The 18,124-nt window shown below is 33.0% G+C and overlaps 2 protein-coding genes and 1 long non-coding RNA gene across 3 annotated transcripts; 2 read left to right on the top strand and 1 right to left on the bottom strand.

Annotated features, from left to right (window-relative positions):
- Nucleotides 1-5,576: 5,576 nt before the first annotated feature.
- On the bottom strand, nt 5,577-9,025 carry LOC140988610 (uncharacterized). Its single transcript, XM_073457634.1, has 4 exons — nt 8,851-9,025; nt 8,616-8,657; nt 8,326-8,405; nt 5,577-5,762 (listed from the first exon to the last, which is right to left on the bottom strand). Exons 1-4 carry the CDS (start codon nt 9,023-9,025, stop codon nt 5,586-5,588), a joined length of 474 nt encoding a protein of 157 aa, XP_073313735.1. The 3' UTR covers nt 5,577-5,585.
- A 3,256-nt stretch (nt 9,026-12,281) lies between these two features.
- Nucleotides 12,282-14,095, top strand: LOC140989013 (acyltransferase GLAUCE-like). Its single transcript, XM_073458168.1, has 2 exons — nt 12,282-12,818; nt 13,138-14,095. The coding sequence occupies exons 1-2, from the start codon at nt 12,360-12,362 to the stop codon at nt 14,029-14,031; spliced, it is 1,353 nt and encodes a 450-aa protein (XP_073314269.1). The 5' UTR covers nt 12,282-12,359; the 3' UTR covers nt 14,032-14,095.
- Nucleotides 14,096-15,187: 1,092 nt separating this feature from the next.
- On the top strand, nt 15,188-16,095 carry LOC140989044 (uncharacterized). Its single transcript, XR_012177412.1, has 3 exons — nt 15,188-15,373; nt 15,611-15,689; nt 15,909-16,095. It is a non-coding gene; the product is annotated as an uncharacterized lncRNA (long non-coding RNA).
- Nucleotides 16,096-18,124: the final 2,029 nt, after the last annotated feature.

Genomic DNA, 18,124 nt, shown 5'->3' with positions numbered 1-18,124 from the left:
TATATATAAAGGTATTGTATACCAGAAGTTTTCGATGTTAGAGTAGATGTCTTGTAAGTCAACTGTTGGCTAGAGAATTTATTGTCTCAGTTGTAATAAACAATCTTTATTTTAATATAATTCATTATTTAGTGGTTTGTTATTTCTTTATCTGTATACCCATGTGATCAACATATATAAAGACCTTGAGTGTACTTTAATACAAATGAATCGTAATTCGATGTTGAAACTTATTTGTAAACACTGTATAATCTAAATTCATTCCTAGTTGATTCAGCCGCCTAAAACGTGGATAAAGGTCGCTTAAGCTCGAGACTAGAATCTGTGATGTTGTGCACCGCGTTTCTTGGTAAGGGCATAGAGATGTACAAACATGCAGATAGATAGTCATATGATGATTATACCGAACTACCCTCCCTCGTATTTTCCAAGTGGTTATCATTCATCGAGAGGATAAGTCTGTGGTTATGATTGTACACCATTAGTCCTTACGACCCGAGACAACACTGAGGCTCTATATGTTAGGGTTGTGCTTTGACTCATTTACCAACTCCATGAGGGTCATCAGGTGGCGAGATTGGATACAGTTGCGACACATATAAGAGCCAGTACATTGTAGTTGAGAATTCACCGTTCACCTACGGGTGTGGATATCCTATGTGATATGATGAAATAATAGTGCATGGAATCTCTGGCCAGAGTATGATATGTACGTTAGAGAAGGAGTTCTCCAATTGTACATACGATGCCACTATTTATTCTCAAAGATGTGTTACATAGTTATCGAATTCTTATGCAACCCTCGATGAACCAATGATTGTATATTCGATCGGGATATATGAGTTGAAGGGACCGTACTGTACGTTAATAATAACCGACTGGTTCTTGCAGGCACTATCAGTTATACCTAGGGAATCATGAGGTGATGATACTAGATGCTCTTACCATGATTCGATGGGTTTAATCAGAAATATGATTTCTGACATTCTCATGATCAATAGTTGATACATAGAATGAGGCCAATTAGGGTAAGATCGAATAAAAGATTATATCCTGAATCACAAAGAGTTGTGAACTCGCGGTTAGCTGTATCCCTGAACTATTGATGGACACACAAGCACTAATTTATTTGTTCCCATTGAGATAATAAATTCAATGAATTGAATTTATAAGAAATAAGTTTGATATGATCAATCGATAAGCTTATAAATAAAGTTTATAAAAACTTATAAAAATTTTGAGAGCATGACTGCTAGAGATAGTCAAAGAAAGTACACATGCCTTATTTAGACACTGATGATCTCGAAATTAAAGTGTGCATCATAATAACAATAAGTTGAAATTGTCACATCGATGATTTTGGATCGTCGATCGGGATTATGATGAGATCAATGTAATGAGAGCATTGCTAATGGACTTGTAAGAGTATAAGCCCATCATGCTAATTTATTAAAGTTCAAATGAGCTTTAATAATTAAATTATATTTTAATGAATTAAAATATAGCTCAATAATTTTTTATTAAATATGGTATTGATTTATGTAATATGGAGATATTCATGATAACATAATTTAAAACCTTGCACACAAAGAAAATATTTGTACATGATATTCTCACAAATATATGTATTAAAAGAAAATCGAGATTGGCAAAAGGTTGGCATGCATATTTTGAATCTTTAATTAACTTAATTAATTAATTAATTAATTAATTAAGTTAAGAAAGGATTAGAAATAATAATGAGGGATTTTGATTCCTAATTTACGTAACATGCATGTAAAAGGATTTTATTATTCTTAAGGCACAAGAATCATTCGAAATTTCTTCTTGGAATTTTGCAAGAAAAATTTTTTTCGGCTCTTCCAATGTTTTCAGTGTGCTCTCAAAAACCCCTTTTCTTTTGCAAGAAAAATTCGGCTTATAGTATTGAGTCGATTTCTTCTTCGTGTTTAATCTCCATGGAAAATATCTTCTAATTTTTCTAGTGCAAGTTAGAAAAAGAACAAATATTTCAGTCGTGGATCAGATTAAGAGTTCTTGAAGAAAGTTCGTAGGGAAATTCAACAAGAGCTATATCCGTCAATACCGGAATAGTTGGAGCCGAGTGAATTAATTCACTAAAAGTATATTACTAAATATCCTTTGTATGTTTATTTTATTTAAACCATACGAGTGCTCAAACAAATATTTTGATTGTCAAAATAAAATAAAAATTTTAAAACTTCCGCTGCGTTTTGCGCACGAGAAAACCGATGTCCCAACACTCGAGTAGGGCAGAGAGCTTTGAGGAATATGTAGAGAAACAATGTAAAACTGCTTCTTTCAAAGCTAGTGGCGAAGAAAGTTCATGTGCCAATTCCAGTTCAACTGCCTCTACAAAATTAAGCTGATAAAATAGTTGAATTAGAAGATACATTGTTTGATTTACGAAATGTTGTGTTGCGGATTGCGGAGAAAACGTGTGAGATAAAACATAGTATAAATAACATAAATTCCAGAAATAAAAGATAAACATAATATATCATCCAAATCAATATGTCATAAGAAAATATCCATACAAAATATAAAATTTATGTTTCGAAACAGTACATAGTCACTTGAATATTTCTCACCTCGCAGTTTTGGAAGCGAAAGTATTGATTAAGTTTGCATAATCAATTTTCTCAACTACGTTTCTCTTGATCGATAACATAACCTAGCAATTTAGTTTTTCTTATAACAAAGTTGATTGAAACAGATGATGACTTGTTTTTTGGTTGGAACTCATGAGAGAAGTATTTTCGGATCGATTATCAGTTCTTGCTGAATGTTTACGAATGAGATTAAGAAAGATAAATAGACGGTGTGACTTCAAATTTTTATCTCAAGCCACTGTCGATTAATAATTATTTATGAGATGAGCTCATGAGTTAACTACATTAATATACTTTACTAATAATTTTTTTAAAAAAAAAAATTGGTGTCCTCAAAATTTGGGGGCTCAAAGCGCTTGCCTCATATTTTATACTACAAGTCAAGTCAGTATACATATTTTTTCAAAAGAATTGCATACACCTTTTATAAAATTCTTTATTAAATACATAATAATGGTCGGGTGTTTTTTTTTAAAGCATGATAATATTATGAAATCATATCAGAGAAATTACACAATAAATTAAAGTAGGGGAAAGGATAACTCATCCCACTAGACCAGTGAGGAAGCAGCCCTCAAACAAAAACACGAGCAACTTAATTTATTCAACGCTTTGCAAAACCAAAAGTAAAAGACGGTCTGTCTCTGGAATTCCTCGAACTTTGTTGTAGTTAGCGCAATCATATTGGTGGACATAAAAGTAGGTACAGTTTGTGAGCAACATAACAAAATTATATATGTATATATATTATAATATACATGAAAATTTTTAATTGGATGGAACACAATTATGTGGGTTGTATGTTGAGTTGGCATCAGCTAAATATTTTTCTATAATGTCCCGTAGCCACCTCGGTGATTCTTTGGTCCTCTGTATCCCACTTGATAGACCACTAGATGTCACGTCATATTACATTATATTCAAGCTGTTTGCATTATTTTTTTATATAATAAAGTTGAGATTTTATATTAATTTATGTATCCAAATGGGAAATTTTTTTATATATTTTCTAATCAAAATCCTGAACACTTTATCCAACATGCTTCGCTGTTATGTCGAGTAAAAGTGGAAATATGAAAGAGTTGAGGAAATGGCCCAGAACAATATTTGTACAAGCGCATGTGAATGTGAACCCCTTTGGAAAAGCCAGATTTTGATTCTTTGTGTGTTCCATGCATGTATTATATATATCGACTAAGATATTTTGAAATTTCTACAGGTTTGTAGATTTAGTTAGTAAAATGACAAACACTTGATCTATTATCAAATAACTCGTTCGATAATTCTTTTTTGTTTTTTTTAAAAAATTTAAAATTTAAATATCAATTTATTCGTTTAAAAGAAAGACAACTGCTACAAGTTGTCATAAGTTTATTTAGCTGTCTCTGAAAAATTTGGAGTGTTAAGCCTCAAGATATTTTTTATGTGTCAAAATCAAAGCAGAAAATATGGCCCGCATTGCTAATGCATGGTACATGCACGAATATATACATATAATATATGTGGACTTGGACTGATAATAAAGCAATAATAAATCTTGCTTTGCGAATCTATGTCGCCTCTTGTGTAGATTAGGTACAGATAATATACAGTTATATTAAAAAATGAGAACATTAATTGTGTGAGAAATATGTAAATTGATTGGTTTTGATGAATAAACATACAAAGTACACATACATAATACATGTATGTATAGGTTTTACAACCAATATTATGCTATGGATTGTAAATTACTACAAATTAAAAGCTTATGTACATAATGAATCATGTGAGCTAACGTTCGGGTTACGTAGCAAGTTCTCATTGTGCTCTTTGCGCTTTCATACTATCTCATATTGTGTTTGGATTGATTGATTTGAACACACTTGTGATTTGATATCAACCACAATTATTATTAAAATTTGAAATTCTTTAATAATCCGAGTGATTTGGAGGGTATAATATAAGAGCGAGGATATATATTAACAAACTGAACTTAATATATATGATAAAATTTACTAATTATATTCATATTTATTTGGAAATAATTAATCAAATTATTAAAGATTAAAATTGTAGATGATTCACAAATCTTTACATCCATATCACCAGTTATTAATCATTATCTCTTCACCATGTGAGATTGAAAGTTATATATATTTATTTCATAAGAATCAAATTAAACTATGTCTTAAGTCTAACTATTATGAAAACCTAAATAAATCACTATTTTGAACTCATTGGTTGATCCCATTTGATATTTAAAAATAACGTAAATTTATTGAACTATCACATTTTCAAATTGATTTTTTATTATTCCTCAGGTCTAAACCAAGTTATTCTCCGTATATTGAATGAAGGTGAACCATTTTTCAATTTATGAAAATACTATATTCAATTAATCACAATCTAAAAAAGGAAAGTAAAACAAGTGCAATTTTATACGCCTAAAATCAGCTTTGTGTGTGTCTGATAAAATGTTCTAAATATTTTTAAACATTAACAAGCAATTTAAATGGTTTTTCAAATAAAAATCGATTCAAAATGAATCTCTCTTTCAAACATGACCATTTCTGATCAAATAGGCAGCAACGCATTACTCTACCATGCAACATACTGGTGTAAGTTTCTATATACCAAAGTATAACAAAATTTAACGACCCTTGTCCACTTTGTATAGCCAACAATTTCTCATTTCTACAAAATCTATTTCTCGTAAAAAACTCTAGGAAAACACAAATACAAATACGATGGATATGATCATTCATTCTCGGTCATTTTGTTTTTATTTTCGACCTCCGGAGGCGAGGTGACATAATGGACAATCTTTTGAACCTGAGTAACATTAACATGAAAACGTTCTGCAATCTGAGAGATGTCCATCGGGCCCATCATGGTCCTTGCCCTCGCCCTCGCCCTCGCCCTCGCCCTCACCCTCATACAGCAGGATGATTTGCCGTAGCTGTGACACATTCAGGATTCCGGAAGACCATGGTCCTCGCCCTCGCCCTCATACAGCAGGATGATTTGCCGTAGCTGTGACACATTCAGGATTCCGGGAGAAGCAGGTCTCTCATCATAACGGCTGGAATCTTGGGTGGTATTCCTCAACTTTGGCAAAGGCCATTTGTATTTCTCCACCACATAGGCCTGTGAAAGACAAACCGGTATTAACTTGAATAAAGGTGTGTTATAATCAGGCTTGCCCTTAATAAAATGGATTTAATTGGAAAAATTGTCACAGCCCGGGACCAGGGTTAGTCGACGGTGTTGTTTAACAATCACACAATCGAAAACAACCAGCCTCGTAGTACAATATAAACCAAAACAAGTTTATATCATAAATTCAAAAAAAAAATAACATTGTCTTTACAACCCAAAAACCGAAAATGACAGAATAATTGCGGAAACGTTACAACTCAAACTAAACTTAAACTTAAATTTAAAATCTCTAATTTCACCAGCCTCAAAACTTGTCCGACATTTCTTCCCCAAGTTATTCCTCATGCTTATCTAGGAAATGATTGTAAGGGGTGAGCGATATGGTTGTCACTCAACAAGTGGAGGCCGTTCGAGCACAATATAGCAACATGCATAAATTTCGAAAATCACATGACTTGCATAACATAATTCATATCACATGCATAACATTGACCATGCACTGAGATTTCTCTACTTTCCATGGTTTACTGATATCAATCCCTAATTTTTACTCCTTTCAGGGGGCGAAACCATATAACTGTTATAATCCCACCGTGTAAGAGCCATAAACATTTCATATTGGGATTCTCACACATATACAGTCGAATCTTCAGAGTGCTCAAAATCATATGACAACCAACACAAGAACGGAGTAGAAGAAGAATTTGTACTCGACCGCATTTTTATCAAAAAAGAAAAAATATGCATAAACGAAATTTAATATTTAAAACAAATCCACTTACACTATTCTTGAATGCTAAAAATGTGGAGGGTTGTTGCGTTGGGTGATCGAACTTCCTTCTGGATCTGGACTGCTGCAGAGCTTCGCTACTCGACAGAACTTGGGGATGAAAGTTTCGAAAATTTGGGAGCACTTTGAGAGCAAATTTCGAAGTTGTTTGCTGGAATGAGAGGTGAATTTCGAAATGGCTTAGGGGGGTATTTATAGGTGTTGGGTGAGAATCCTACCATAAACCGATTGATTTATCTTCCAAAATTGCGAGATAATTATCCCTTAATTATCGAGATATATATTTCGTCCTTAAATTGTGCCATAATTAATAAAAACGTTTATATACATTGAAATTTCAAAATTTTGGCTTTTGGGCTGGTTGGCTGAACGTATACTGCTTTCTCGTACAGATTCATAATGTATCTGGGTTGTATTGCAAATTTGCTAGCAACCTTGTTGCGAAAACCACCTTATATGCAATATTTCTTTCTCTTTATGGTTATATTCCTTCTAAATCCAAAATTAAGGTGTATATCTTGTACTGGATTTCGAATTTAAAGTATTTATTGGCTGAAAAAATTTGAATAACATGTATTATTCATTATTTTCGAAATTACTACGATTTACAAAATTCGAAAATAATATCATATACATGTCTGTGATAAAAATAAAAATTTTTACAATTCCCAAAATATTTGGGTTATCACATCCCTCACACCTTATTGGAAGTTTCGTTCTCGAAACTTAAATTGGCTTGGTCTCTAAAAAAGTAGGGATATTCTTTTCGTATCTTCTTCTCAACTTCCCACGTTGTTTCTCGCTCCGTGTGATTGGACCACTACACTTTGACGTATGGAATGGTACGTCGTCTAAAAACTTTTTCTTTGGTGTCCACAATTCTGATGGGGACTTCTTCGTACTTCAGTTCTTCTCTCAAGTTCCCTCGATTAGGAGCGGTTCTAGTTCCAACAAACAATATAAGCTGATGATTGAGGTTTCATGATAGCTTTGTCCCCATGGAAATTTGGTCACATAATTTCCCAGGAAAAACCCACTTAGAATTTGATAAATGCAATGATTGTCACAGGTTAAGCTCAGGAAAAAGTTGCTTTGTCCATTGCATGCAAACATCATTGGACAATATAAATGAAATTCCACAAAAATGAAGCTAGTGAGTTTATCTATGTACCAGTCAAAATGACAGATTCTTCCTCATCACAAAACCTCAGTACCGTAGGGAATATTCGGAGATTGACCTTCTTAACTAATCCCCTAAATCGGAAAAAGCCAATCAAATGGTTCTAGCATTAACCTTATCACGTTTAAACGCATATTTCATGATGATAATCCCAAAAGAAATGAAAAAAAAGGAGGTACAACATGAATTGGTGACTTCTAAGATGTCAATTGTCAACATCTCACATAGGAGAAATTAAAAGTAATTGTAATCCTTCTCTCGATCCTACCAAATGAAAGTTCCAACGAATGACTTGAAGGAACAAAGAAGTAACTCATATTGGAAATAATGACTTTGGGATTGCAATTTTTTGCATCTTTGAGAAAATCTCATGATCTAAACATCTATCCAATTGGCGTGTTCGACCAGACGAGCATGAAATCATGCAATTAGTATAACCAAGATTCCCATCTCTCAAGCACCACTAAAAGAAAAGAACTATCAGTGAACAGAATATACAAAAAAAAAAATATCAGGAGTATTTCTGAATGAATACAACAAATAACCAGCTAATGGTTGAACACTGAGTTCTAGAACCTCACCTCCCCCATCTCAAGCTTCCCTCCAGGCTTGGGTCGAATTCTTCCCACCATTTGACTAAGCATAGAATCGTACTGTGGATTGTTGAAAATGAAGGAAGAAATCGAATTGCATGACACGAGAATTGGCGGTGAAAATTTTTCGCCCGTTTTCTGAATCAATTTTTTTTCTGGAAAGCTCTACTACTATCTAAGCTACTGCCTACTTATATACAAGGAGAGAATAAAGCGTGCTTAATATAAAAACGTTTTTACAACTCCTAAAATGCTAATTTAAGAATCGTACTGTGGATCACGATCTTCAAGCACATTGTCGCTATTCACTCTCGATGCATCTTCAAAACAGATCCAAATTTGAAAATTGCAAATTCAATCAAACAACCAAATCACTAGAAAAGCTCGACCAAACCAATTCTCCACCCGACACGCCAATCAATGGGGACATTTTCAATTTATCAAACACCAGAAAGCTTTTACAAATATAAATTTCAGAACAATTTGAATAAATTAGCTACTCAATTGCATTACCGGAGCCAGAAGTTACGCCTGAATTCAAGGGTTCCTGGTTAATGGGAGCAACTTGTTGCTGGCATTCAATGGGTTTGCTCAGAGATGAAGGAGACGGCGTATCAACTCTGAAGCTGCCGATCCTTCCAGTTGCTCGACGGAGTGCCTGACCCATTAATCTTCTTTCCAACTTCATCCCACCTTTTTCTAAAAATTTCTTTTCCCACGTCTAATAGACATGGGCCAACTTCCAATGGGCCTAATCATTGTCCATCTAGAAAGATCAAATGTGTACATGGGCTGTTGTTTTGACCCCTCTGGGCTCTGTCCTTATTTTTTATATACATAAAAAAAATTTATGTTTAGGTAAATCCCTTTATATGAATAGAAACCTCTTGACCATGACGAAAAAGTAAATCGAAATATAGTAAGAACATAAGGAAGAGAACAACAAATATCGACTCCCAAACATACTCATCACAATATTTCAATGAGAAATATAGTTCACACGAGAATCTGTCATGCGACACCGGGAATATCAATTCACGTCATCTGAAGCCTTACCAACTCGCCTTAACTCCAACCAAATATATCGTATTCTTGAAGTTATGTTTTTTTAATATTGTATTTATTTTACTTAAATAAATACATAAAGTGAAATAGAAAATAATAAAAACTGGTATCTTCAATTTCACATCTAAACAACTTTAATACTTTATTTCTCAAAAAAAAAAAAACGAAACTAAACAACTTTAAAGGCCATGTTATAATAAATTTGTTATTTTGTTTTAAAATTTATATCTTTATATTTTATTTAACTTTTGTTTTCATTGCATCAAGGATTACATTCGAGAAAATAGATTAGGGAGAAATTGATTGCAAATTTTTTTATGAACGAGTATAATCAACCAATTATGAGTTTCAACGTGGGATATATGCGTCTTACACGACACGTGCGACACAATTTCAAATTTTGTATCTTTATATTTTATTTAACTTTTTGTTTCGTATTGTATCAAGGAGTTTAATTTAAATTTGAGAAACTGACTGCAAAAGTTTTTATGGACGAGTATGATCAACTGATTATGAATTTCATGTGCAACATATGCACGACATATTACACGTGCGAAATATATCTGATTTAAAAAATTTTATATTTATTTTTATTTAACTTTTGTTTTGTATTCTACCAAGGAGTTCAATTTAAAATTGAGAAAATAGATCCAGGAGAAAGTGATTGCAAAAATTTATATTAACGGGTATAATTAACCAGTTATGAATTTCATGTGCGATATACTTATATATAAGTGCCACACGAGTCCTATTGGAAGACTCATGGGAGCCTCAAACTCTTCACTTGCATGTTTTAACTACTGGCTCAAATGGGATTTTAATGTCTTTCTTGACCATTTCTTATCGATTAAATAATCCCTTTTGCCCTTTGAATTCCTGATTGATTTATTGACAGCACCATTCACGCCCTTGAGCATTCTGGTTTAGAGACGGTATGGACAATGTCTGATTGATTCTTCAGTAATCTCCACAGAAGTATCCTCGTCAATGTCTCCAGTTAAGTTCTTGGGAGGTCGGCAAATTGAAATTTCAGATGGAAGGCTCCCCAGTTCTCTTGCTATGCCACCACAGAGACTAGTATCCACCACTGTAAATTTCATGGCATCAGCTTTACGATTTCGAATACGAGGTTTCAGATAAAAAGTGTTGTTCTCTGGTGGGCTGATTATCCTCCCCATCTTGTTCAAGCTTTCTTTCAATAATCCACTTGCATTCTTCTTCATTATTCTTCCTCTCACTTTCTTCAATGTCAAGCTCGATTATCCTTGGTTCTTTCTCCACTTTGCTAAAAACATCAGTAATAGAATCAAAATATCGATCATCTTTGACCAATTTACGTCTAGATAATTTCTTAATACCAGGAACGACAAAGACCATACAATGCTTGGAACCAGCAACATACCCCCTGATTCATAGGCTGCTCTGAATGCCAACCTCTAGCCAGCAAACGTGGTCATACTGCTTCCCAAAACAAATCATATATATGATCGAGCTTTGCTTAAACAACGATCTCCACTCAAGAACTTGATAATTTATGTTGTTGTGAGAGAACAAGCTTTTCCTGTTGGAATCTGAATACGCATAGGGATCACCTGATTGGACTTAGAAGGTTCCAAGGCCATTCCTGTGAGATCTTGTTTTCCTATACCGATCCCGATAGCTCTTAAAAGGATGTTCATCCCAACCAAGGTCTTCAAAGATGAGACATAATCTACCAATGACATTTTTCATCTGTAAACGACTTCGAGACCTAACAGAGAACAAAAATGTGAGAACCCGAAAATTTCAATATCAGTGACAAATCAGCAGCAGCAGGCATTGTGCAGCAGCTTGCATATTTTTCGGCAGCAGCTAGCATATTTTTCAGCAGCCAACAAAACTCAGTAGCTGATCATTTCCAGCGAACGGAATTCAGCGGCCGAAAACTGCGAGTACCCACTTTTCCAGGACACTTTTTTTTTGGTTTTATTTTGTTGGAAATCAAACATGTTTCGTGCAACCGATACTGCATTAGTTCACGGATTGTGGTATATTATTTATTTGTTTTGGAGTATTCTTTTTTTGTGTACTCATACCCCGTGAAATGAGTCCCAAGTTCCAGAAAAAATTAAGTGGGCAGTTTTATGAAGTTTATTGGATACTCTGATTAAGTGGAAAGTGCACTCGCAGTTTGTGGGATTATTAAGTTCACCGTGTAGAAAAGAAGGAAATTCTCACTAGGATGAGAGAATAAGACCAACCATAACTGTAACGTACGATATAATTAACTGCACAGGGCCAAAATTCGGCAAGGTTCAGTTTGTGGCAATGGTTTTGAGAAAACGTTTGGTTTAATTTGTGTTGAATTTGGATAATTTGTGTTGAATTTGGAACTAAAAAGCATGTTTGTAGGGCTTCTAGTAAGGATCTGAAGATTTGCCATTAAAATTTTTCTACAAAAAAGAATGTTGATTGAATTTATGTAGGTCTGATATAACAATTGTATCTATAAATGATAGGGTAGTTTCTCTACAATCCTGCGTATGGCAGATGTCTCACTGTACTGATAAAGTTTTCGGCAAGTACGAGATTGTAGGCGAGCATAATAAAAATTCCTTGGAGCTTTTAAGCATTGAGGTCATATAGTCCTTTCGAATTGGTAGTGAACTCCAAAGTTTTTTGCCTCAAGAAACGCCTAAAAGACATACGAAAACTTAGATATTCCAATTCACATCAAGACATGACAATTCCATGCCTATATTTCAGATCCATGAACTGTAAGCGTACAGTAATTTCAACTATAAAATATCCCATTTAACCGATCAAGTTTAACACTGCACCACAAAAACCTTACTCACACTTTTCGCACCAATAATCACAGGCTAAATAATATAAGAAATTGAAAATTCAACATTTCATCACATATAAATACGTGCACAATATCTTGCAAGAAACTTCAAGATCAAAGCATTTTCACCATGGTTTCCGACTCTCTCTCTTTAACATCACAAGATTTACTGAAAGAGGAACCAATTTTACTGTGCTCTCCAAGCAATCCTACACCTGTAGAAACCATGTTTTTATCCAACATCGATCAGGCAGTAACTTTTCCGGTCGAAACAGTCTTTTTCTACGAAGTTCCTTCAAACATGACTTTATCAGATACAATTGACGTTGCAGATAAGGTGAAAAAAGCAGTGAGTGAAGTGCTTTTGAGGCCTTATTATTTCATGGCTGGAAGACTAAACTTCAATGATGACACTAAGAGAATGGAACTTATTTGCAATAATGCTGGAGTCATTTTTGTGAGTGCAAAATCAAGATTTTCAATCAACGATCTGGGAAATCTTTCTTATCCGAATCCCACTTTCAGGAATTTGATTCACCGTCCCGGGCTGTATAAAAGCCTAGCAGAAACTGCTGTTTTCACTATCCAGGTACTATCACAGGACCTTCTATAACTTTTTGTGCGTGTTTATGTGCACATGTGCCTTTTTAACATGAGTAGGTTGATAGATACAAAAACATGTCCAACATTTATCCATGATAAAAAAAACATAGGATCAAGTATTTTTGTTATACAAAAGGTTATAAATAATAGAAGTATAATTCAAATATTTTGAACCAAACAACGTTCCAAGCATCATGTCTCTATGAGTGCCTTACATAGGTAATCACACACGGATAGCGGGGTCAGTTATTGCTCTCAACCACAAGTGTTCCTTTGAAATTCCATATTCTCTGATGTTTTTTCAGGTTACAAGATTTAAATGTGGTGGATTTTCAATAGGGTTCATGACAAACCATGCTATACTTGATGGGAAATCAGCAAGTGAAATGTTTGATAATCTTGCTTCAGTGTGCAGAGGAGAAGGCCTAAAATCTCAACTCATAAAAAATGATAGAACTTGCATCAGAGCAAGAAATCCACCCCAAATTCATTATCCACATAAAGAATACGTAAAACTTGCTAAGACGGCATCCCTCGCATCATCTTTCACCTCACAGAAAAGAACATCACCATCTCCACTGATTTTCTCAGCAAAGTACACGCACAAACTCTTCTCTTTCAGTTTCGAAACACTCAAACTATTGAAACAAAAAGCCATTTTGAAGTGCTCAACCTTCGAAGCCATTGCCGCACACATTTGGAGGGCAAGAACAAAGGCAGTATTTGATGAGAAAACCCATGATCAAGATTCAACAGTTCTCTTTGCTGTGGACATAAGGGATAGGACGACGCCGCCTCTACCAGATTCATTCGTGGGAAATGCTGTAATCACAGCATTTTCAACTGCAAAAGCTCGGGATTTGATCGAAAAGCCCTTATCTTTCGGGGTAGAAAAAGTGAAAAAAGGGGGGGAAAGAGTGACAGATGAGTATATAAGATCAGCTATAGATTGGCTGGAAGTTCATAAAGGAATTCCAAAAACTTGTGATGGAAGTTTCTATGTGTCAGCTTGGTGGAAACTGCCATTTAAAGATCTTGACTTTGGATTTGGAAAGCCTAGACATGGTGGTCCAATTGTGAGTGGGAATGATGAGTTTGTTCTTCTTTTATCTGATGAAAATGGGATGGGAATTAATGTGTGGATGGGGCTGGAAAAGGAGAAAATGGAGAGGTTCAAGTCTTGTGTTTTCGAGATATGATGTTTTCAAGAAGTTGATCTGTGTCCATTTTTTTTCTGAAGTTACATCTAATGCAGTATTCTTGTTTGATTTGTTTTGTGTTCATTTTTTTCTCTTGATTCTTTAGCTGAATTGGTTGTGAATATAATTTTTAAAATTTGATTTATATTTCTTATGTTGTTTAAGTTCATATAATTTAGAAGGAAAAAAGTCGATTTCTTGGTCAATTATATTATAACAAATAAATATTTCGAAAAAATGAAGAAAATATTGTATGAAACGAATTTTATATTGAAAAACCTTTGAATGGATGATCTTATCGACTAAGATCCATTCTCTCCAATGATGATGGAATTGGGACCCCTAGATCAAGGGTCGATTTCAGATGATCTTAAATCGAAGTTTTCTATTTGTGACAAGTAGGTCAAATATTATATTTCTGCTGTTGGACATGCTTATTTTGTTACCCTCAAAACCAAAATGATATGAATTTTTCAAATTTGATTATAGTAAATATAACTTTGATCGTTTAAACAATATAATATTTCGCCCGTCCTCTGCTAAATCTATACGCGAACCAAGGTTGAAAAGGTGCTGAGTTTTCTCCGAATCATCATGATTTCTAGGTATTGCCATCTTTAAGGGGAAAGGGGAATCAAGATTTATTGAAAGAACTGTTGAAACAATGGACTAACCATAAAATCTTGGCTCGATGGCTCTCGAGATTCTTTTATTACCTTGAAAGATACTTTATAAGGAAGGTGGGATTACCATCACTTAAAGGAACCAGTCACTTGGCCTTTTATAAACTGGTTTGTGTTATTATCTTCTTGATTATGAATGATGAATCATTACTGCTCTTTTGTTTCTTTTAATTTGATAATAGTTTCTACTGTATTCTGTAGATTTATGGTGAAATCAACGGGCAAATTACTCATGCAATTCTATCATTGGTGAGTCTTCTTCCAGTTTATCACTGCTGAATCCTCATTTAATGATGTCACATCCAAAAGGAGCTCCGGTATCTATATACCGTATAAGAATGACGAATTTCTAAATCTATGATTAATTTTTATACTATAACAGACATACATATCTGTCTTGATACGCTAGTTTAAATTAAATCTGAGTTCATGATGAAGATGGCCACATTCTTTCAGATTGATAAAGAGCGTGAAGGGGAACAGATTGATCAAAATTTTGTCAAAGAAGTATTGGATATACATGTGGAGATAGGTGAGGATTCGTTGAAATACTATGAAAAAGACTTTGAAGAAGCAATTGTTAATGCCACGGCTGAGTTCTATTCAAAAAAATCCTTGGACTGGATTCGACTATGTCCTAAGAGAATTACATGCTTAAGGTCAGTCTCAAGTCTATAGTTTTGCTATTGAAGAAGTTAGTGCTGACCTTAAGTAACATTTCATTCTACATCCTGCTATGCTCTGGATGAAACACAGGGCAAGCATACAGTTAGTGCAGAGGATATAGAATCAGTGTGGTGGAGAATTTAATGTATAATATATCAGAAGATTCGAAATATGAAAACTGTGCGATGACTTGTGGATGCTTATTTTTGTTCGCAATATATGTGATGTAGGTTGAGGAGTGCTTAAAACAAGAGGAAAGTCAGGGCTTCAAGCTATTTGAGGTACTGGACCAGACACAAACTATTCGAGGTTCATTTGCTGTTCTTTCACCTGATATTCATTATGCATAGCCAAATCAATGAAGTCCACAGATCATTTGGTGCCTTGAGACTTAGCAGTTCTGAGTTTGAGTCACCTTAAATGTATGTGTGTGCGAATTATAAGAACAGAAGGAAAAAAGAAAGAACATCCATTATGTTTAACACCAAGCGGAGTTTCTTGATGAAGTAAAGATGTTCATTGCAACAGGTTGTGAAACGTGAATTGCTCATTGTACATGCGAGTAAGCTTGAAGAAAAGAAACATTTGGATGAGGCAGCTGCTTAACCTGATAACTGATATTTTCATTTTCAAAAATCAAGATCATGCCCTTGTTGTTGAGGTTTGTGGGTGAGATGTATATCTGCTGTATGGTGTTTTGAAGTGTTTATAAGTTTATAAGAGTATTGAACCATTTATAAATGTATGCATCTGTATTGATCAGGTCCACTGAACCATATAAATATGTATGTATCCATATTGACGGGACGAGCAACATCTTGATGGATCGAAATAGATATCTATCTGTTTCCACCAAAAATAAAATAGGTTCAATATTTGAAAATCTCATACCCTATAAAATAATTGACAAAAAAATTACACAAAGTTAGCTCAATAGTGTTTCAACTATTTTGAATTAACCTCGAAGTTTTGTGGAGCAAAACGTGAAAAGAAATCGTGGTTCAAATCGTCTGGAAGATGGAGACAGTGAGGAGTTAGGCTGTGTCAACGCCAAATTCAGATAAATAAAAAAGAGAAAAGCATCAACAGAAAAAGAAGACAACTCGACATCACAACTCTTGCAAACTCTAATAAAAAATTCCATAGCATTAGTTCGAACAAATTCACTTTTTTTAAAAATTTTAAATTTTATATATTTTCTTCAATATCCATTCCAGTTTCCAGCGTTTCAAGCAATTTTAATATATTTCTATGCATTATAAATAACCGAAATCTTTGGAAAAAGATTTGCTACTGATGTCATAGCCTAATTTACCTTTCTTTTCCGTTATAGAGAATAGACTCTACCTAGTTCATTCATTCGTCTTAACAACAGGAGCTAAGGAACAAAAAGCATGAGCGATACCTACATATCATTGTAGATACAAAAATTATTTTGGGAGTTTATGTCTTCAATTTCCAAACTATTTTTCTTTATTTTTAGCGTTTTATTTTCTTAGTAGATTAGAACTTACGATCAAATTTGATTTTTACGTGTTTGAATTTTAGAAGTTCGATTATTTATGTTTCAGCAATCCAAAAAATTTGTACAAACACTATCTTTGTTACGCTATTTGTATGAACTAGGAATGTACACGTGCGATGCACGTGAGTGACTAATAATGAAAAAGATAATCACTAGAATTAGATAATGTTTAAAATCGTTCGAATAACATCATGTGTATAAGTATTTATCAATCTAAATATATCAAAACACAATACATAATAATATATCATGACAATAAATCATATATATTCACTTATTTATATGACATTTTTCAATCCGCGACATAATGATAGCTCTCTTAAATGATAAATCAACAAAAATATTTTTCATCCAAATATCATTCAAAATGAAAAACAATAAAAATAAAATTAACAGAATATTGAATTTTACAAAAATCAAAACTAAAAAGTACTTAAATGGAATACACATAGACAAACGTCAAATAAAATTCTCTTAAGTTACTAAATTATCATAATAATGTTAAAATAAAACCATTAAATTTGTTATTAAGTTAAATATCACTTTTGCTTTTGCTAAATTTTAACCCATTGCGGATTTTATTTAATTTTTATGATTTTTTAAAATACATATTATAAATAATTAATTTTATATCATAATCAATCATTTATAAATTAATATTGATGATTAATAATTTCAGTGAAATAAAATTTTAACATAATATCACTCAAATAAATATGTATAGTAAAACACAAATATAAATAAAATAATATATGATACTCAATTAAAAAATATTGCATGTAAAATCGTAATATATAACAAATGATAATAAATTATCCATATAATTCATATTTATTATAAGGATTATATTGATTAACTTTTTTTTAAAGGATTATATCATAAATTTAGTTCAAAAGTATAAAGTAATTTTCATTCCTTTTAATTTATCCTTACTTTTTCTTTTTATGAATAAAATTGAAATAAATCAAACTAATCAAATTATACTGTAAATAAAATATAATTTTTTTTTGCAAAAAAAACATATAGAATCTACATGGACGCAGTGTTCATTTTTATTGGAAAAGGATCATAAAAAAATGAAATTTACTGACACGATTTTAATGAAACTTATAGAAAAGTATAAGTTTGAGATATATATTGAGATATTAATTAAATATCATAATTTAAGAAATTAAAATAAAATAAAGTATCATATTAATAGAATAAAGTTACTATCATT

Source organism: Primulina huaijiensis, chromosome 11 (assembly GCF_012295235.1).
Source record: "Primulina huaijiensis isolate GDHJ02 chromosome 11, ASM1229523v2, whole genome shotgun sequence".
NCBI classification, from domain to species: Eukaryota; Viridiplantae; Streptophyta; class Magnoliopsida; order Lamiales; family Gesneriaceae; genus Primulina; species Primulina huaijiensis.
The sequence above is the reverse complement of the archived record's forward strand: the minus strand, read 5'-3'. Positions and strand labels throughout refer to the sequence as shown.

Coding starts and splice junctions, on each gene's coding strand:
- LOC140988610 (XM_073457634.1), bottom strand. CDS start 9,025: ATGAAGTTGGAAAGAAGATTAATGGGTCAGGCACTCCGTCGAGCAACT. Junction 8,406..8,615: donor CAATGTGCTTGAAGATCGTG/ATCCACAGTACG, acceptor TCATTTTCAACA/ATCCACAGTACGATTCTATG. Junction 5,763..8,325: donor GGAAGCTTGAGATGGGGGAG/GTGAGGTTCTAG, acceptor TGTCTTTCACAG/GCCTATGTGGTGGAGAAATA.
- LOC140989013 (XM_073458168.1), top strand. CDS start 12,360: ATGGTTTCCGACTCTCTCTCTTTAACATCACAAGATTTACTGAAAGAG. Junction 12,819..13,137: donor CTGCTGTTTTCACTATCCAG/GTACTATCACAG, acceptor ATGTTTTTTCAG/GTTACAAGATTTAAATGTGG.